Source organism: Solea senegalensis, linkage group LG19, assembly GCF_019176455.1.
Source record: "Solea senegalensis isolate Sse05_10M linkage group LG19, IFAPA_SoseM_1, whole genome shotgun sequence".
Lineage (NCBI taxonomy): Eukaryota > Metazoa > Chordata > Actinopteri > Pleuronectiformes > Soleidae > Solea > Solea senegalensis.
The window spans coordinates 12,258,930-12,280,462 of NC_058038.1; the positions used below are offsets into that span (position 1 = coordinate 12,258,930).

The 21,533-nt window shown below is 41.0% G+C and overlaps 1 protein-coding gene across 3 annotated transcripts in view; it reads right to left on the reverse strand.

The window, feature by feature from the left end:
* The window catches only part of cep112 (centrosomal protein 112), a 97,806-nt gene extending 76,511 nt beyond the window's left edge, over positions 1–21,295 (reverse strand). For all 3 annotated transcript variants that reach the window (XR_006362292.1, XM_044051343.1, XM_044051344.1), the window contains exons 1-11: positions 21,237–21,295; positions 20,754–20,859; positions 19,969–20,159; positions 19,568–19,731; positions 14,066–14,150; positions 12,481–12,558; positions 9,683–9,730; positions 9,490–9,564; positions 3,755–3,841; positions 979–1,078; positions 469–587 (exon numbers count right to left, since the gene is read on the reverse strand). Coding sequence is in view for 2 of the 3 variants with exons in the window: in XM_044051343.1 (XP_043907278.1) it covers positions 469–587; positions 979–1,078; positions 3,755–3,841; positions 9,490–9,564; positions 9,683–9,730; positions 12,481–12,558; positions 14,066–14,150; positions 19,568–19,731; positions 19,969–20,159; positions 20,754–20,853 (1,047 nt within the window). In the remaining variant the exon portion in view is untranslated. The remainder of the gene's footprint in view (positions 1–468; positions 588–978; positions 1,079–3,754; positions 3,842–9,489; positions 9,565–9,682; positions 9,731–12,480; positions 12,559–14,065; positions 14,151–19,567; positions 19,732–19,968; positions 20,160–20,753; positions 20,860–21,236) is intronic.
* Between the last annotated feature and the right edge of the window lie 238 nt (positions 21,296–21,533).

Sequence of the window (21,533 nt, forward strand, 5' to 3'; positions counted from 1 at the left end):
AAACTTTGACAGTGAATGATTAGGACAGGTGAATTGGCACTAATAAAGGTGAGAATGTTGAAGCATTTGTCACCTTTGGCCCATTTTGACTGATACGTTATGTGTTTACATATTTTACTTTGTCAGCACTTTAATTTGTAAAAGGTTTGTTTAATTAAAAACAATTAATGTGAGATTTGTGTCCCACTGACACAAGAAAGAACCCCAACCTTGTTATTACAAGAAAATTTAAACAAGCAACCTTTTTACTTCAATTTGAGTACATTTTTAGACCAGTACTTTGACTTGTAATTAAGCAAAAATGTATTAATAGTGGTACTTTTACTTGAGTAGAATATTTCAGTACTCCTTGCCACCTCTGCTTAAGTGTAGCATGAGAGAATACAGATTTTATTGCTAGTCTCACACTAACTTTCTTTGGCTCAGGGCTGCAGAATATCCAAGCCCTTCTTCCACTTTTCCTCATACCTTCTTTTCCCACTCGTTTTTCAGGGAGTCAGTGCTCTGATCCAACATCTTCTTCAGCTCAGTAATCTGTTTTTCTTTGCTCTCGCAGATGACCTGGGATTCCCGCAGCACACTTTGAACTGCGGGAGCACACACACACAAAGATGGAGAGCAGTCAGGCCCTGCCACAGGGTATGTACTCACACACACACACACTGCAGTACATCAGTCTCAATAAAAGCATTGATTCAAATGGCCAGTACTGATTCTCTTAACCAAGTTATTATCTCAAATCTTTATGAGCCAGGTGAGAGGTCCTAAAATAGGGAGGAGAAAATTCATCATGCAGTAAAAGGCTCACATTGTGAGATAAAATTTTGGATCAAGCAGCACAGCTGGAGAATGTCACTCTTCACCAGAGCCCTGTCTCCTGTGGACTTGCATCTTTTTCGGGCTTTTTGCTCCGAGTGTTCAGAGACACTAGTATAAACATCCTTCCATGTTCACCCTGCATTCTTGCGACCCCCTCACCTTTCTTCTCCAGCTTGTGGATCATCTCCTCTGACTCCTTCTGTTTGGCCCGGTACATGCTCTTCATCTCCTCAATCTCACCATTCTTGCGGTCCAGGATCTAAAGAGAGAGAAAGAGGAAAAGGAGAGGGATTCTTTTCAAAAAACAATATCACCGTTCTTAGTAAGTATGTCCAAATGTCTTTCATAAAGTATTTAGTAACATCACAAGCAATCAAATCTATTAACCATGACCTGCACTGTATATCACTGCAGGGAGTTAATGTAGGATTCATAACTTCAAGGAAGTTTGTCTTTGGAAATGTTCTGATCCGTGTCATTTGGTGACAAAACCTGAAGGTAATCAGAGCCTAAAGGTAAACCTTTGTTTGTAAGAAAACATATCTGAGCAGCTTTAAACTGGCAACAAACATTATTATCATGACATTATTAAAGGTTTGTTTACATCATAAACAATTTTGTGGACTTCAAAAAAAAAAGAAAGATATATCCTCAAATATGATCATCTGACAAATACAAAATACAATTCTTCACCTATAAAATGACAACTAAACATTATGTCTCTCATAAAGACACGGAACATTTAGAAGACATAATTTGCGCTATGACCCGACGTCGTTTTCCACTAATCCTGAAGAGACTACGGGCTAACTGAGTGAAATGATGACTGAGTGAACCACCTGTGCTAAGGTGCAATGAGGCAACTGCATCTGCTTGCTGCTGCCATCTGTCTGTAATTAGTTAAATTAGACCATGGAGAGTTGGAGCCCGAGTATGAAAGGACAGTTTAACACTCAAGTGGAGTTCTTGCTTACCTTTATAATACACATATACAGGTTTATTATATAACTGGTCTAACTGGTTGTGTTCATATGTGTATATATATATATATATATATATACATATACACACATATATATACACATATATATACATATATACATATATATACATATATATATACATACATATATATACATATATATACATATATACATACATATATATACATATATATATACATACATATATATACATATATATATATATATATATATATATACATACACATATTTTCCTGCACTATACTACAATCCAGGTTTACCTACACAATGCATTGTGTCGGTAATATTATATCTGTAATCTGTCCTACTCTCACGTTAATAAATTCTGCTCTCACTCTGGGATTACGTCATCTAATTGACATGTTAATCTATATTAATATAATACTATATCTATATTATATTAATACTATATTTTTAAGCACAACTGATATCATGTATACGAGAAAGACTAAACGGACATGTGCAACAACAGGTGACGCTATGATTTTCTGGGTTAATGACGAGTGAGGGAGGTTTTTTTCCAAGACGTGTCCCAAAATGTCGAAGACTTCATCTCTCCAGTTTTTGTTCTACCCAAGTGCACTTAGTCACCAAGCCTGTCATCCTCTGTGCGAACAAGATAGGGGAGATGAAAGGAGGATGGGGAGGTGACTGGAGTAAAAGGTCACCGAACATTTAGGGATACTCCGTTTTTTTTTCCATTTCACCAACCGAAAGAGAGTGTTGTCTTTTTATGGGTCCGAGTCAGACACAGTGTCAGGTCCAGGGAGAGTGCATTAGACAGAGGGAAATGACAGCTTTTAGAATGCCAATTTTAGGCTTTTATAAGCCCTCCTAATGCAGGAGCAGTCCAGCCCGACTGTCCGCAGCTTTAACCAGTACATTAAGTTAATTAAGAGAGTAGAGCTGGAGAGAAATACACATAAACAAAATCTGTAGCTTCCAAAGTGACAAACAAACAAAATTCACTTCATAATGGTGAATCAGTGGTAGGGAAATGCCGGATCCGATAGTCTAGTGTATTTCATGAGGGTCGCAGGAGGTGCTGGGTAGAGTACACCCTGGACGGGTCGCCAGTCCATCGCAGGGCTACATTATTCATAAGGAGACTACAAAAAAACCTAAATCTTAGCTCACCTTCCATCACTTTCACCCAACAATCACTCACACTTTGAAGCCACTACAGGGAATAATGGGTACAATTATGAGGAAATTCATTTGGACATATCTTGCAATCTGTGTGTAATTGCAGAGTGACGAAGGGAGAGCGAGCGAGGGAGCTGTCATCCTGTCTCTTGTCAAACACAAAGAAGCCACGGGCATCTTAAAGTGGAAAGAAAATTGAAGTGGTTTTTTTTTTGTTTTTTTTTCCCCGATTTATTAAAACCTTCTGTGGCAACAAAGACAAGTCATAGCGAGGATGTGACAGATCCCAGGTGCTTGATCTGCAGCCTAAGTGTGAAATAAACCGGATTTTACTGCTATTTTCAACAACTGGCAAAGACCTTTGAAGAGATGATTATTTGGGAGATGGAGCATTCAGAATAGGACTCGCTGCTCTATCAAGTAACAATGATGGCTACTGTCACACAGGTTAACTAGATTCCATTAGCACTAGAACTTGTCCAGTTGGCCAATGAAAACAATAAACTCCTTTGAAATTGTATCTGTTATATTTCACATTATTATATATAGACACTAGTTATACAGTGAACTTTATACTGTGGTTCTACACATGAGTTGCCCGATGAGATGAGGTGTCGGAAAACACTCTAACTCGACATTCTCCAGAAGCAAAACACTAATTCAGTAAAAGACAGTGTTGTGGTGGACAATAGACTTAACATACACTATACATATTGACATACTGTGGCTATAAGTCACCTGCGGTTTGAAAAGGTAACCCCCACAGTGATAGCTGTGATTCTTACTTTCTCAACATCTGCATCATGTCTCTGCTGCATCTTTAGTTTCTCCTCCTGGTGCTTGGACTCCAGAACCTTTATCTTCATCTCAGTCTGGAAACACACAGAAACCAAACGTAAATCACATTTAACTTTCTACTGGTGGAACTCAAGGATGTGTTGACATTTTTCAGAGACAAAAAACACACATCATCATATAGAATGGCAGGATAATAGCAGTGGCATAAATCAAGACTGAGTCCCATCTTAGTGTAGTTGATGATGAAATAAACCATGGTAACATTTAGAAACATTCATCCACACGCACACAGCTTCAAAAACTAGCAAGGAAGAATCTGAGATGAACCCAACACTGTGTGTGTGTGTGTGTGTGTGTGCGTACGTGTTTGTGAGAACGTCTTCAGTCTGTTTATGGTAAGAACAACAAGGTGGAAGCCCGCGTGTCCGTGTTCTTGCACTCATTGCAGCTTAACATGGTGAGAGCGGCTGTTATGATTTCAACACAGTATTTTTGGAGGATCAAATGTTCAATGATGTGTGCGTGTGAGAACAGATCTCCTTGAGCCAGAGGGCTTCTCAGCGCTCTCAGTCACACAAACCCATAATGACCTGTTCATCAATGTCTGCAATTGACCGAAAACATTACAATCCAGTCTCCATTTGACGATTTTTTTTTTTTTTTTTCTTGTACAAAATTAGCCATTAGTCATTTGTGATTACTGGAAAATAATTATCACGTCTCTGGCAACACAAAGACACGGCCTGGTCTTGTTCCCTTTGCGCTGCAGCACATGTTTTGTTAGTGTGTGTATGAAAAGAAAAAAAATCATCTCCTCAGTAACTCTTTGAGAATAATTAAAATCACATAATATGCAACCCTATTCATTTTACAATCTTTTGTTGTTTCCATTAACACATTTTACATTTGCTTCTTATTACACACACTTTCTGTTTAGTTAGCTGCAAAAACACACGCGCTGCTTCTCACGGATACACGACACGCGGAAAGACAAAGATGGAAAGATGACCTAAGGTGCCCTTTGCTTTGATGTCACAACTCGTGTTTAGTCACCGTCTGCTCTGGTGTGTTAATCAAGCCTGGAGCACAGTGACAACATTCTCCCTTTGAAAGTGTGGCTATGTGTGTGTGAGCATGTCAGCAGTTAACAATGTCCTGGGGCTAGTCCTTGTTTGTTCTAGTCATCAAAACAATTAAGCAGAGAATTCCCACGACTTGACTTGGCACAGTCAAAACACCTCAGACCTTCTTGTACTGCTATACTCAAAAAGGAGAGGAACTGTGCCAACATCCCAATGTAAATATAATTAAAGTACTACATGGTGAAAAATGTAAATATAGATACTAGGGCTGTGACTAACAATTAGCTGAACTGTTGATTGATATCATGATTACCTCCTCAACTGATCAATTAATAGTTTGGTCTGTACAATGATGCAAAGTGAAGAAAGCGGTTTCAAAAACATCAAAATAACAACATCCTCTAATGTCTTATTTTTCAGTTAAATGTCATACAGGAGAGCAAAAATATTCACATTTCAAAAGGTGAAATCCCTCGTCAATTTACTAGTTAGTAGTAGTAATTAGTTATGAATAGATAAATCGGTTAAATGTTGCCGCTGTAACTGATAAATACACCACAGACATGCATGGTATCCATGAACTGTGAGTGAATTGGTGGAATCTTTGAAGGCCTTCGCTTCGTATTACCTCATTATTGCACTTGAGGTGCATTTACACAGTGTATCCTTGACAAAGCCCTATTAAATATTCTGCCTGTTTATTCTCTGTCTTTTCTCCTAACTTACTGCAATTTCATGTGAAGGGACCACAGGAGACCTGTCGCAAGAGAACGAAAAAAAAGCATGTGTGAGAAAGAGATGGGGGGGGCGGCACGGTGATAGAAAAGCAAGAGGCCAAAAAAAAAGAAAGAAACATAAATAAAAAAAACAACATGGGGGTGTCACTTTCTCATCCTTTCTTCAAATGGTCTTTGGAGAAAGTTTGTCAAACTAGATCAGGGGCGTTTGAAACTTGTTTATAAAAGCATCAGTGAAGACAGGAGGAGGAGGAATGTCGTACACCTAAGGCTTCTGAGATGTCTTCAATAAGCTTAACTGGGTGGTACAGCCCCCCCTCTCTCTTCTTCAGAGTCGTAGCGAGCACTGTAAGATGCCAAGTTTTTTGACACTTCACTCTTGAAAAGATGAGAGGGCGAGAAGGAGGAGGAGGGGGTTATGACAGAGGGAATGCAAGAAGACGATGAAACGGTTGCTTTTTCTGCGCTCAAAAGTGGCACGGGGTCAAGCCCCATTCCCTCAGGAGGATGTGTTCACAAATCGTCTGCAAACTGTTTGGGCTCCACAAAGAAAGGTTGCATATGAGACGAACAGTGTCTTGGTGTGTCTTTCATCCTCAGTACACACAGATGCTCAATAGTGAGCGTTCTGCAGTCTACTGACAAACATCTACATGACATTTCTATACTCAGGGAAAAAAAGTTCATATAATATTGTCTACTATTCTCTGTTCACAGTAAATTGTGAAGTAAACAGGTTTATTAATTGAAATTGTTAGGTGGAACAGATTAGAAGTACAAAAAAGATCTAGAAAAGAAGAACCTTAAAATACCAAATTCATTGGTCCATTTTTGTCTCCCAGCCTGAAGCACCATCTTAATCTTCAGAGACTGAACCTTAAAACTATCAAGGCTCACTAGCTTGCCCTTGCTTTAGCTTTGAAAAGCAATGAGATAAGATGGGCTATGGCCCTCTAAATCACAGGCTGAGGAGATCAAGCACTGTCCCAGAGGTTCCACAAATTAAAGAGACCGAATCATTACAGCATCAGAAAACAAAGGGTCTGATCCCCTGTCAGGGGCTTATGACCACTAGGCCCCTTTCAGACAAGGTATTAACATCTGTCCTCGATGATCCTATCACAGCAAGATTGTGCTAAGTACCGCTGTTCACACCTGGCATTAAAATGCATCGTGGATGCACCCCCCGTTTGTGAGAATAAAAGTATGTTCTGTACGAGTTGAACTGTACAAATGCCAGAATGTTTGCACGCATGTCGATGTGTATTAGGTGCCATCTTAAGCCTGGCGCAAACAGCGGCGAAAGCGTCTGCCGCAGTTGTCATTTTCACACCCAGCACCCACGTCGTGTAGGTGGCGAATACACTTGCACACATCAGTGCACCCGTGGGAATTAAAGGGAAGTGACGTCACTGTGACTCCTAGACTGGGTCTAGACAGCCACACCATAACAGGGTTATAGCTATATCCTGTTATGATGTCTCTTGTAGTGGGCAGAGTGTATGGAATCAGAGAAGCCAATAGCACCAAACCAGGAAGTCATGATTGGATCGACTGTTTATATGATCTGAATGACAACCGGCTTATACCAGGCTCCCCTAAACACAGCTACTGACCTACCCATATCTGAAAAAAACATCTGTAAGTAGTCATCCCTACCTAACCAAAGACAGTGCCAGACATCACATAATGGGGTTTGATGTTATCATTTTATCCAGAAATACAGCATGGCTCTTTATGGATGTTTTAAAAAAATAAAAAAAAAAACATAAAAATCCACAAACATTTTATCTACAGCTCTATTCCCATTGTATTGAAAGTAAAGTCCATATAAGTTAGACTGTACAGCAGCGCAACAGTTTGGTTACAGTCGGCAAATTACACAAATCTAAGCACCACAGGGAAAAAGCTCCAGTTCTGCACAATTTCCTCTCGTTTCCCAGTGTGTCCCTCCCAATGTTTCTGTGCAACTTTTGAACTGGTTCTCATACCGAGAGCACTGTGGCCTCAGTGGAAATGACAGGCCAGTAGAATTTCCTACAGCTTCCCTGCTAAAAAAATGATGCACCGGTTCAAGGCCACCTACAATACAGAGAATCATTCACCAATAAAATGCAGTCAAATATGTTGACTGAAGCCTCAAAGATGACTATCGAGATGCATCAGGAAACCTGTGACTCAGTGTCAACAGGAGCTACACGGGACATTTTAATTGCATTGCTCTAGATTGAAAAGGTGGAATTAATAAAATGATGTGGTCTTCTGAGGAGTGATACATTTATATTCCTACCACACAGAGCTGTATGGGGCAAGTTATCTCGTCTGAAGCAGGATCAAACAGAATGGGGCGTTGCTTTAATGTTGTATCAGGACTGGTGTTGCTACATCCAATATTAGCCCACAGGTAGACTGCTCGACTGTGGGGATGAGGACACGAGTGCGTGTCCAGCTGTCCACCCATGCAAAGCATCTTCAGCGCGAACATGGCGGGTCAATAAACAACTATTTTTGTCCATCATGCATGTACCGTGTATGTTTCTCTCACTTCCCGTCCTTTCTACCCCCAATCTCTTCCCTCTCCTGGTGAAGCTGATGTAACAGGCTGGCAGTGCTTTCCCCGAGCAGACATGAAAAGCCACAGCTTTTTTACAGCCAAGTCATGCTCAGTTTTATATTTAACAGTGCGAGTTAAGGCGGATGGGGGGATGAGTGGTGGTTCGGAAAGGCAGGGAGGGGCAGAGAGGACTTCAAAGCATACTTTCAGAGTAGGATTTTCAGCTTAATTCCACATAAGGAAAAAACTGTCATCACTGGGAGCGAGCATTATTTTTGTCTTGGGGGGAAAAAAAAAATGCACATATTGGCCGTTACAATACAAACTACGGACAAGGATTTATGAACATGACTGTGAATATGTTCATTGTCATAAAGCAGTCAAGCAACATTCAACCTCTATATGAGTTGCTTCTACAGACAAAGTGAATATACTGACTACCAGGGTAATACGATGGGCAGAGCACCAAAATTAACAGATAAACTATGTTTCTAAGTTCTTGTCGACTGCTCTGAAGGATACTGTAATTATATAATAATAATAATTATGGTCCTTTTAACAGTGGTGCATTAAACAACAGAATTGTGAGGGTTTCTGATTCCAAACTATAGTGATTCTTATCCTAGAATGAACTGACCTCGGTTCATCCAGTTCTTGAAAATAAATCCTCCACCCAAGAACATGAAAAACGATGTTGCTAAATGTCAGAAAAAATACAGGAGGATGGTTGATAATTGTTCTAATGTTTGTGCTGCGTGTATCTATGTTGTCCTTTGTTTCCTCAAATGTTTTTGTACTGCCAACAGCAAAGCAGAGTTCTCCTTCAGGGTCAGCTGACTAGTGGTCTTTGGGATGGTGAGGAGACTAAACAGAACAAACACATTTTGTAAGCAGTTTCAATATTGCCTCATTTTCAGACAGCAAACGGAAATGAAGAAAGTTGTGGTGCAAATAGCGTTATTTTGTATGGGGTACAGTGATTTATTACTGAAGTTATTACTTCAGGATATAGAACGCCCTTCTGCAGTGAGTATATGTTGGTGTTCTCATGGCTGATGTCTGAGAACAATTATAATAAAATGTAAAAACTTGTGTTGTGAATTATGTACAAATTGTTAATCCAGTCAAAATACAGACCACCCTCCCAACAACCTACCACAGGGCCTAGGCCCCGCAGAAACCAAGGGATCTCGGCTTACTGGAATGGATGTAAAGGGCAGTCTCTTAAATGCACTGCTTTGGGACATGAAAAGAGATGGTATCAGAGTTATAAAAGAATTCTGATATTTATCACACAAAGAAGCTTTCAGGTAAGGCTGGGGTTTATTAAGCGCTTCCTTGGTGCATACCTCCTTGCTCTGCACAAGCTGTGGGCCCTGATCATCAGTCAAGGCGCTGTTCCTCCCAAAGCTTGACTTGAAAATCTACAAAAGATATGGGTGAAAGAGATTAGTGGTCAAGGTGACTGTAAAGTTCAAAGACAACGCTCTTGTCTTCTTAACCATACGTGAACCACAAGGGAGGTACCGTCTGAAAACTTACCGGAGACCAGGGGATAGGCTTCTCTCGCAAATACCTGGGGTTTTCAATCTGGAAGAGTCAACACAAAAAGACCATTTTAGACCTCTCTACTCGCAAAACCTAACCTCCACCCTCAGTTTGTCATAAACACTGTGGGGAACACATCAAAAGCCTGGTGCTTTGGCTCTCTTCTGTCAACTATCCTCTGTTTAGAAACAGAGAATGGGTCAGGATACCTCAAGGGATTGTGTGTGGCCATCTCTGTTTCCGCTCTCGGCCCCATTCCGCTGTCCTGACACGGTCCTTTTGTCAACACTCGCAACCACTAATCTGTAAGCTATCGCCCAACCATTTACCATGCGATGGAGACAAATGTGTACAAATCCTTGCCAAACACTGACACAGCATGTTCTTTGATTATAATACGAGTGAGCCACTAAACCACCTGAAAGCAAAGGGGTCACACTTCAAATGACTCCGCATCATTACATCAATACTGCTCAGTGCAAAAAAACAAAAAACAAAAAAACAAACAAACTCTGTGTCGACAACCTGCTATTTTCCCCCTGCACTATTTGTGACCCCATTACTTTATTGTGAGCAAAGTATCATACAGTGTTTCTCTGCTATGTACTGGGGGCTGTCTGTAGGGGCTGCCAACTAAAAGCAAGATCACAGCCTTCAAACAGGAGAGCTCACTTTGGAGATGACAGCAATGACACCCAGTAAACAGTTCTGTAACTAATATCTTCAACATGGGCATGAGGGAGGGAGAGGGGAGTATAGTGGAACTCATTTCAATAATAATTTCATGTTGTGATGTGACACAACCCAAACAAATTAAATTCAGAATGAATGGGAGATGAGGGAAGAGAACCCGATAGAACCTCAGAGGTTGGGACTAAAATAGCCACAGTCACAATCTGCTGAAAGGGGACCTACTTCCCGACTGTGATAGAGAGAGGAAAAACAGGTCAGGCATTTTATTAGCCAAAAAAGGGAACATCTGATTTGACTACAGTCAGATTTATTATCAAATGCACACACTTGCCCAAAACAAGACCACTCACGCTTAGTCGGTGCAAACTAGCATCAATAGAGGGTGCCATGCTATTATGTGATGAATTGCTACTCAAAATCTGGCACCGGCCACATTTGCCAAGTGATGAATCAATCAATACTCTTCTAAACTAGTGCCCAGGCTGAAAAGAAGAATGGGATTTATTTTTATATGGACAGCCAGTCTTTAGACTTGATTGAGCACAGCCCACAGGGTAAGGAAGACATTTATACTAAATGCTGTGGTGTAATCCTGGCACAGTGAGTCTGATACTAAACATGGTCACCCGTGTGTGCCCATGACCTTCTGCGTGTGCATGCGTGCGTGCGTATCTGCTGCGCGGTCACAAACACACACATACTGCCGTGAGTAAATGTGTGTCCAGCCTCACAGATGGAACCCGACATGGATGGATGGATGGACGGACGCAGAAGAGGAACAAGACTACACATCACAAGGCCAGGATCTCAGGCCAAACAAACAAGCTGTGATTGATGACTTCCTTGCATCGGACTGATGTTGAGCAAGTGGTAAGTGGTAGGCACGCCCATCTAACAACAGACAATGGACGGCCGGGTTGAAATTGAAATGGATAGGAGGTAAAATAGGTAATGTTTTTACACAATGTTTACTGCAGTTTAGCCGTCTGTGCCTCCAACACACACCACAGACTAAGTGCGAGATGAAACCAATGTTGGTCCAGCTGACTCAGGTTTTGTGTATCTTAAAGAAACTCTTATCGGAGTCTCAAGCAATTGGTTGTTTACTGTCCAGTACGGCTGTCGTGCTGACCACACTGACTTTATTACATTCGGGTCGAACGAACAAACCAATTCAAACAGCTTCAGAACATCTAAAGCCAAAGCTAAAGAAGTGCTAGACAGCGTGATGCTTGGGCTGTGCTGAAATTTTGTAGGAGCTGGGCTCTTTGAGGCAGTGCATCCATGAAACTTCTATAAACTTGAAGGGGGTTTGTGTGTATGTGTGTGTTTGTGTGGTTGTGTGTGAAGGAACATCTGTTGATTTGAAAGATGCAGGCTTGAGGGAGCGTTGCCAAGCAATGCATCTTATCAGCGTCTCAACACAGAGGAGTGCGGAGTGGAGCAGTGCACAGCTTCACGTCTGCTGATAGAGACCTCAGATTACCCTCGTCTTGAAAGGGAGAGGGAGAGCAACGATGAGAGTGTTGGAGGGGGGAAGCTGGGCGGACAAAAAATGGCAAAAGACAGAATGGCGGAACAGAGAGAAACAGAGAAAGAGGGAAAACACTGAAAGAGACGGGCTGTTCTGAACAAACAAAAAAAAGCATAAGAGTGTAACAATGTGGGAGAAATGAGAGGTGACAAGCAAACGAAAGGAGGAAAAAAGAAAGAGAGACTCTGGGTCGTGCGGGTGAGGAGATAACAAACATATAAGAGAATAAAAGATGTGAGGGTACAGTGCTTATCAAGCCCTGGCCTGGCGCACTCCAGACAGAATCATCAAATACGTAATAGTTTACACAACCCTTCTTGCACTCATCATCCTACCTTCGCGTCCCACAAAAGCAGTGAGCTGCCTGAGGGAAGCGGTTTGCAGAGGACATAGGTGAAAGGAATATTTTTGCCCCTTGCAGCGCGCAAGCAATACAGCTAAGTCAGCATCAATGCATTATTGATTTAGAGTTACTCGTGAGCTCAGTCATCCACGCAGTAGATGAGCCGCAGCATGTTGACAGCTGTATTTAACCAGGGAGCTCAAGGCATGCCCCTGGACTCACCCCTAGGTTCCAGCTGTTGAGACGAGCCTCCAAGTCACTGTCATCATGAGACGTGTCTGCTTTCAACCCCCTGTCCACCTGAGGAGGGGGAAAAATGGAGGCAATAAATGCGTAAACGGCAGAAACAAAATGGAAGCAAAGCGAGGGTTGAAACAAATTAGAGGAGGGAATTTAAAATATTTCTGGCAGCACTTTGATTGTCACTTTGGCCTGAGGGAGAGAACAACAGATGTGACGGAGGTTATTGTTTTGACAAAATATAATTGCTCTCCTGGCAACAACAAAAAGGTTCTTTAACAGCTTACAGATATACGTACACCCACATGTGTTCTCCTCCCTTACAAACAGCGTTCTACTCCCTCGTTATCTCCATTTCTCCGCCCTTTGTTCCCTTGCTCTCCTCCCTCTCACATAGAGCACTCCAGATGTTTGGCAGTTCCACATCATTTCCGTCACGCAGTAAATTCCACACAAGAGTGTCATATGCAGCTATGCTGCCTGTCATTTTTGTTTTCCCCGGCCCCTTTAATACAAAAGGCCTCCGGACGTGTTTCATACAGCATCATTGGAATTCTTTCTGTTGATTCAAGATCAGTTTACTCAAGTCAAGGTTGGGCAGAAAGGTTGAAAATAGGAAAAATATCTAATAGAGCTGGGAGAGTGATATGGAAAGGAGAGATGTTGTTGAATGTGATTAGGATCTGGTGGAGTGTGGACCTTGGGTGTCGCTGAGTGGAACTGTACCGGCACAGAGAATTGTCTGAATGGAATAGCTCAGGATTAAATGCCCCTGTGTGATTAAAAAGGCATTAAGGTCCCAGAGACTCAATCTTGAGCAAACATACTCAACGTTTCATTTCAGTATCTAGGAATACTTAGTATGCAAATCACTGGCTGTTCAAAGCTGCATGTCACAGTCTCTTTATCGAACCAGGAATTCATTGCACATTGTGTTTAAACACTGAATGGCCTAAATGGCTTTAGTCACAGATATAGCTAAAGTTCTGCTGATTAAATGCACATTGGCTTTTTGCGAGGACCCACTTCAAGATAAAACCAGTGCAATTCAAGTCACAATGTAAATGTGTGATCTGCACTGCCATCTATAGAGCACCTTATATTATTCTGACCAGATTCCATAATAAATGTTTGCTAATCTTCATGCTTGTTATTGAATGTGCTGTTTATACACTCCCAAAACCATCTGTCTGGAAGTGACTGGCTTATACCATTAACATACATATTCTGTTGACTTTATTAGGAACACCTGTACTGAGTAATAGTGAAATCCAATTAAATAGACAAGCTGACAAACTGGCTGCTGAGGGTATAATACTGAAATTGTATTGTCACTCCAATCACTAGCCCCAATTATGTTGCATGAAACAACAACCTATGAGTTCTGGGAATTCCTTTTGACGTTGTGGGAAAATTAGACGAGGGATTTCCAAAACGGTTTGTGTTTAAGAAGCGTGGCTCCTGTTTTGATTGGCGCAAGCAGGTTCTTTCAATGCGTCATCACAGATACCTTGCAGTGACCTAGAAATATCCATTTTCAAAATAACCTGTTTAACGTCATCGTTACCTCTCTAACATCATGTTTGGAGGACTGTTTGAGTGGACTGGAGCCTGCGGGTCGTGATGAGCTCCTCTCCTCATACAGCTTTCTCCTGGATGAGATACAGTGAGAGAGGAAAAGACAGCAAAGTGAGGGAGGTTAAGCTACAATATATGCATGTGTGCACGCCTCTGGAGTGCACTCTTGTCTCTCTTTGCATATGAATGCGCTTGCGTAGGCAGAGCGCCGCGGTATTTACACACACATCAACATCTGGCATTGGTTGCATGGTTTGTGGTTTTCATTTCATCCCATCTGAACAATAAACCTCCCTGCTATACATCCGTTTGTTTTCCATGCGCTATTTAGATCATCTATTAATTGGTTAGAGTTGTTTTTTGTTAATTAAAATAATTTGTCAGATTTTTTCAGCTTCGTAAATGTGAATATTTTCTGGTTTGGTTTGGGAAAAGATTGGGAAACATTGATCAATGTTTTAACATTTTATGGACAAAACAACTAATCCATTCATCGACAGATTCATCAATTATGAAAATAAGCCCTACACTTGATTGTTCTTCATCATCGTCCAGCAGAATAACAAAAGTGCTGCTTAACCAATTAATGCCTAAATGTAACCTAAGCACAATTCACATCTTCGCCATAACCTTAACTAGTTTCTCAGAAATGACTAATACCACCCAAATAGACATATAAACATGTCTTCAAGAAGATTAGCACACCAACAATGAAGAAAATACATCGCTTAGTCTTCTTCAGTCCATTTTTATTTTCTTGCCTATGGACATACTTTTCCTACCAATGTAATGTTTTCAGAATTCCTCGTATTGAGAATTCATCACAGTCAGTGTTGCCTCTTGAAGGCAAACACAAACAATGTGATGTGATCGTCTGCTGAATATTGAACAGGATAATACCTGTGCGAGGTAAGCAGATGCTGTACCGTCCACTTTAGGTTATTGTAACATACAAAACATGTACTCATTTCTTCATCATCATCATCATCATCGCAACCTTTTAACATTAAAAACATTCTTTCTTTTAAATAAGGAGTTCACCCATCCCTTCAAAAAGACAGTGAGTCAATCAGCAGGTAATGTTTCTTATAGTTCTGTTTCTCTCCTAAACAAATGGAATATCAAATATTGTAATTATATAAGAGATTTTCTTAGTAGGATTCTGATTAAAAACATAATCAAAAAGGAAACTTAGGCATAGGAGAGGACAGTTATACAATCATGGCACTTTGAACTCCTCCCCCCCATAGTTTCATGAGTACCACAGAGTTAGATACTCAGAAAAACCTTGCTGTGAGCCAGGTTTGTGGGTTGACTTGCTGATGTTTGATTCAATAAAGAATGTGCAGTGGCAGCATTGTGCTTCTGAACATGTACAGTGGTAGAAAATGCTCAGTAACTTGCCCTGTACCGTAATGAATAAGTTATAAATGCATTCATTGCGCTGAACGCCACTTAACTTTGTTTTTACAACTTTCCACAACGGCTGCTACACAGAGAAAACAATCTCAAAGTAGGAAAAGACTACTGAGTTACCCATGTTGCAAACAACAGCATGCAATTAACCAAACGTTTCTAATGATACCCTCAGCTTTTGTGTACATACTCCTTACTCACATCCAAGTTGGTCAGTCAATACACGCACACGGCCACACACCTGCACGCACATGCACAAACACATGCAGCTGTGAAACTTGGACAGGGGGGCCAAGCTTCACAATCTTGGGCCTCTAAGTCAACAGGTGGATGAAGATAATTGAATCAGATGTGTCTGGAGTCTGAGGCCCAGAGATCAAAGCAGTGGCATGTCTGGCCAGAGCTACACACAGACAACACACACACACACACACACACACACACACACACACACACACACAGAGAGAGAGAGAGAGAGAGAGAGAGAAGAAAATGAGAACACCATGTAGAGCCTCAGAAGCTGGAGCTCGGCTGATTAAAGCTGCCTGACATCCATATCCGAGCTTGACCTCCAGGTGCATAGCCAGAGGGCCCAGGTCTCAGCCTCAGGCAATCTCAGGAAAGCAGTCTGACCTTGGGACACAAACATCCCTCTGCCCCTGCACACCCTCCGACATAACCCCACAGCACCTGGAGGATCAGTGCAAACATGCTGGCCTACGAGGGAGAGCTGTGAGGCGTTTACACCAACATCAACGGCTGACTCCTTCAACTGCAAGTGCAATGTTATTGTCACACTTACACAGAGACAAAAAAAAAATAGAAATGAGAGAGGAAGGGGGGGGGGTTAAAAGTTTTCATGTGTGGCTGAAAACACACAGATGGAAGGCAGAGGTCAGGAAGACAGAAAGGAGACGCCTACGAGAGAAACTGTACAATGTGACGAGTAAAGCCGCTTTCATAAACATACATTCTCTTCAGCTAAACTTTAGCATTGAACCTGACCCCAGCAGTGCTGATAACCAGGTTTACATGTCAAATCCAAACCACACATGCCAGTCCCCCCCTTACATCTTTATCATTAAGTGTCTCCTTTGAACTCAAGTTGACATATCAGAAGATGGAGTGGACATGCGGACTAATTACCAAAGCTGTTCTGTAAGATCCTTTGACCCTCACCAACTGCCTTTGCTTTCCCACAGCATTCCTCTGCCTGAGCTGAGCTCAAGCTAATGATAAAGCAGAGGCTCTATCTAGTGGCTGAATGAGGCATAGCAAAGCAGGAGTGGAATGCATGACGGAATTCACTCGGGGCATTTTGGAATAACGGCGCTGTTAATCCAAACAAACAATGTGGGGGAACCCACACACCACTGTGTGAAAAGGAGACAACTCAGATATCCATTCTAATAACGAGTGTGGATTTACAGTAAAAATTGAATCAGGTCTGACAGTTTCACAAGTAGAACGAATCCCTGCCCATCACCTGACTAATGGTGAGTGAGACCAACATCAAACGTTGCCACATCATAGGGAGGGAGTCAGACAAGTTCCTTCCATTTAATCTTATCTTAATGAGAGAGACACATAAAAGAACTCTAAGCCTGAATAATTTTCCCCAACGGGACATTAGCCTGTGATCCGAGTGTCTTTCATGGTCTTATTCCAATCAGATGTTCTGGTACTCGGCAGCCTGTTCCCAACAAAACCTGGATGCGCACATGCTCAATGACAAGGACAAGGAAGAACTGTGTCTCATCAAAAGCAAGCCACATAGTTTTGGATCACTTGTGATATTACTCACTCATCTTCTACCGCTTTACTCTCCACAGGTCTGGGGGGGGTTGGGCTGTACCAATCTCAGCTGACATAGGGCGATAGGCGGAGTACACCCTGGACAGTTCGCCAGTCCCTCGCGATAGAGACAAACAACCATTCAACCATTCACTCTCACATCTACGGTCAATCTAGATTGTCCAATTTACCTAATCCCCATATTGCAAGTTTTTGGACTGTGGGAGGAAGCCAGAAAACCCGCAGAAAACCCACACAAACACACACAACTCGTCTTGCTGCAAAGGCACCCTCCTCTTGTAATATAATCTACACAATTTATGACGCACACATTATGAATTTTAAACCAAGCAGGACAATTTTAAATCCGAAATACATATATTTAGGTCTTAGGGAAGATGATTTTCATGCAGTGAGCTACCAAACTTTATTGTGTGCTTTCCCCTCTCTCTCTCTTTATCTCTCTCCTCTGTGGAGGTTTGACCTCAGGTTCATTAACAGAGAGAGAGGAAGAGGGGTGGAGAGAAAAAAAAGATGGATAGAGAATATGAGAGGTTCCTCGTCCTCTCATGCTGTTTTGAAGTATTTCTCTTTGAAATATTCTGAATGGACGGTTCATGCAGACTGATGCAAGTACTTGGCAATGGCTTTTCCAATAACGCTGCTGAGCAAGTATGACGGGCATTCAGGCATTAAAGCTGTGTGTTACCGGCATAACAGACATGGCCGGTATTTTTTTAGTTTGGTAAAAGAACTTTGAAAACAGGAAATATAGATAAATATCCCTAGCTTAAATAAGCATACACGCACAAACACTTTGTTTACAATCTGCATTTTGTGTCTGTACTGCAGTGCACATACATTGTATCTTTTAAATAAAAAATATAAACAAACTAAATATTAAATAGATAAAATAGGTCATCTATAAGCTTTTGGGAAAAAAACTTAAAAAAAAAAAAGTGTAATAATTGGCTGTTTAATTAAATAATATCTGGCCAATGTTAATGATGAAAAATTGCTAATTATTGGCCCAATTAATCAGTCTCTGAAAACACCAGAATAGTATTCAACTATTGGACCTTTGTGTCCAAACTGTGGTACATTTTAAAATAAATGCCACCATGTTGTCAAGGATAAATGAAACGAGACACAAGTTCACTGTGCTTTCCAATCAGAAAATGACAGTCAGTCTGTTATTTGAAATGTTTACTACTCCCTTAAAAGAAGAGAGCCTTATGAAGCACTCCCAGACACACTGACCATCCAAGAGAACATGTATACATTTTAACCATTCATTTGGCAGCAGTGCATTGCACAAATACAGGACATGAGCATAATGGAAATTCCTGTTATAGTTATCCATCCATCAGCAATACACTAACTGTACACAATGACAAAGTAATTGACTGTGACATGACTGTTGGTGCAAGACAGGTTGGTATAACCATTTCTGAGACCATTTCCTGGGGATTTGCACACAATAGCGTTGTGTCAACAGTCTAGGCTGAAGGTGATATAGTGGTGTGGAAAGTGTTTTTATTCAAACGCCTTGGGCCTGTTATACACACTATGCCACATTTTCTTGTTTAAATAACAGCTTATTCTGATGGGACTCATTTGTTATCATATATTTTATTCCATCTCTCGGCCCAAACCATTGTCCACTCCATGCACCAGAAAAATGTGGTGAAACAGGAAGAATAACAAGAATAATGCTGAATTAAATCATCAAAAATACACTTTTGTGAGAATAGAGTTGATTAACTCTCATTTAAACACTACAGTCTGACTGAGTTGCTGACATCACTTCATGCTTCCCCATAATGGCTTCTTTTAGCATAATGATTCAACACAAATGTCATAACTGGTTTCAGTAACATAACAAGGAGTCATCAGACCCTAAAAAGAACACTTCTGGGATGTAGCAGATCAGAGGATACGCTTCATGAATGTGCAGCTGACAAATGTGCAGGAAGGATGTGATGCATACATACTGACATGGGCCACAATCTCAGGGGTAACTGAGGTTTTAGTGTTCAGCCTTTTGTTCATTAGTAACATGTATTCTTATGCATCAGTTCATAATCTATGCCAGATCGATGGCATAGATTAGACCAGATCTAGACCTCATAAAATATTCTTAAAATGCAGAATCTTGCAAATGTTATATATGAATAAAAAAAAAAAACAGATGATTGATCATGCTAGCCATGATTTATTCAGGAGATATGCTGTGGTACTTGTGTATATTCAGACAAAATTGTGCACAGTGGAAAAGTACCTGTGAAGAGCCGCAATAGGTGTGGAACTGGTTCTGTCCTTGAGCAGACTGGCACTGAAACTGTCATCTGTATATCCACCAAGCTCTCCTGTCACCCAGTCAGGCAGATGTGCTGTGTTGTTCTCCAAAGACCGACCACTCAGTGGCTCGTCAAAGTAGATGGACTACAAATTAAAATTTAAAATGAATATTCATTAAGAACATCAGGATATGCAATCCAGTGGTTTTTGAGTTCCAACTACTACGTTTTTGCACAATGACTTGAAAAGGGACTCTTCGAGTAACTTGATTAAGGCAGCATTTTTGAAGAGCATTATCCAAATTGAGGCACAAATGTTGTCTCACTTCTAGATGGCGGTAATACAGCTACATTTGGGATTTAATGCAGCTGTTTTACTTACCATATAGGTAGGGAGGGTCTTAAGATTGCCAGGCTCTGGTTTGCTGTTGAAAGGAGCTTCCAGAACCCCTCTTTTCAGCATGTGAAGAAGCAATAGGGCATACATGTTGCGGTTCTTGCGTCCATCCAGACCTGAGGCACACGTGGCCGGGTCGCACAGTTTCTTTATCCATATGGCACACTGCTGACGGTCTGGGAACATTGGAAAAGAGGACAGCAAGGTAAAGTATATTACTATTACTATTATATAACATATCACTTTGGTTTGCACTGTGCTAGGGGTGGGAATCACAGGGTACCTAACAGTACGACACATGCTGCACGATACCAATAATATCACGATACAACGATTTGTGAAAATCAATATATTGCAAGACAATCATATCTATCCATAAAATGATCGCTTGCACTAAAGCTTTATTTTTTCATTCAAAGGATGATTTGACAATGTTATGTTTTGATTACCTGCTTTATGCATTTAATATTTTGTTTATACACTACTTTATTTAAAGTATACAATCGCAGTGCAGTGCAGACACAAAATGCAGACTGAAAAGCCAGACCATAAGTGTTGGTCAATAAATGTTTCTTTAAACTGAGCAGTTTTGTGTAATATTTTTTTACTTTTAACGCACTATGTATCATCAATCATTAATTCTAACTCTAGGTATCAAGATTTGTGTCTTTGAAGCAGCTCAAGAGCAACAACAAACATCAAGTTTCCCACACCAGTGATGTCTGATGATGCTATTAACAAAAGTGAAGTGTGAGTAAATGAAATCTCACCTGTCTTGTTGGAGTGTTTGAGGACATATGGCTTCATGTCCAGTAGAAAATGGTCAAACTCAGTGTCCAGCCTCAACCATGACTCTTCACGTTTGCTCATGTTGCCCTTCAGGTGGGAATTAAAGAATATATTACCTGTTGTTAAACACAGATTCGCTAGCAACAGACAGTGTTTTAGCTCATTTATGTGGCGCACAGTAGCACCGTGACACGTAGAACCACCACAACACAACATGACAAATACCTTATAATTATATCTCGCAGTGTTTGCAAACACACGAATGACAATTTAAAGGGCTCACACAGACCGTAAACATTAGCAAACATGATGCTAACTGAGCTAAAACACACAATAACGCTGGGAAAGCACAAGTGCATCGTCCTACAGATGACATGGAACATTAGTTTGTAGGAACAGCGTCTTTAAAAAAATCACAGCGCTGGCGATAATGTTGTACGTGGATGGGGAAAAAACAAACTTACCACAGGCACTGATTCCACCGCTCAAAACGGTTCAAAAACTTTAGCGTCCTCAAGTTACGTCACATCCGTTTTCCGCGGTGAAGCAGCGTCTCACTGTTGCCATAGAAACTGCATCATATTTCCGTCTTTTTGTTGCCTCCATATTCAATAGCTTCACGTCATGCAGCTCACAATATATTTTTCCGTTGCATGTTATAGATTGACCAATTTTATACATACATTATACATGAATGTGCAATAATATGAATGTGTATATTTAGGTGCTTATTTATTCTTGCTTTAGGTTCCTACCTACCA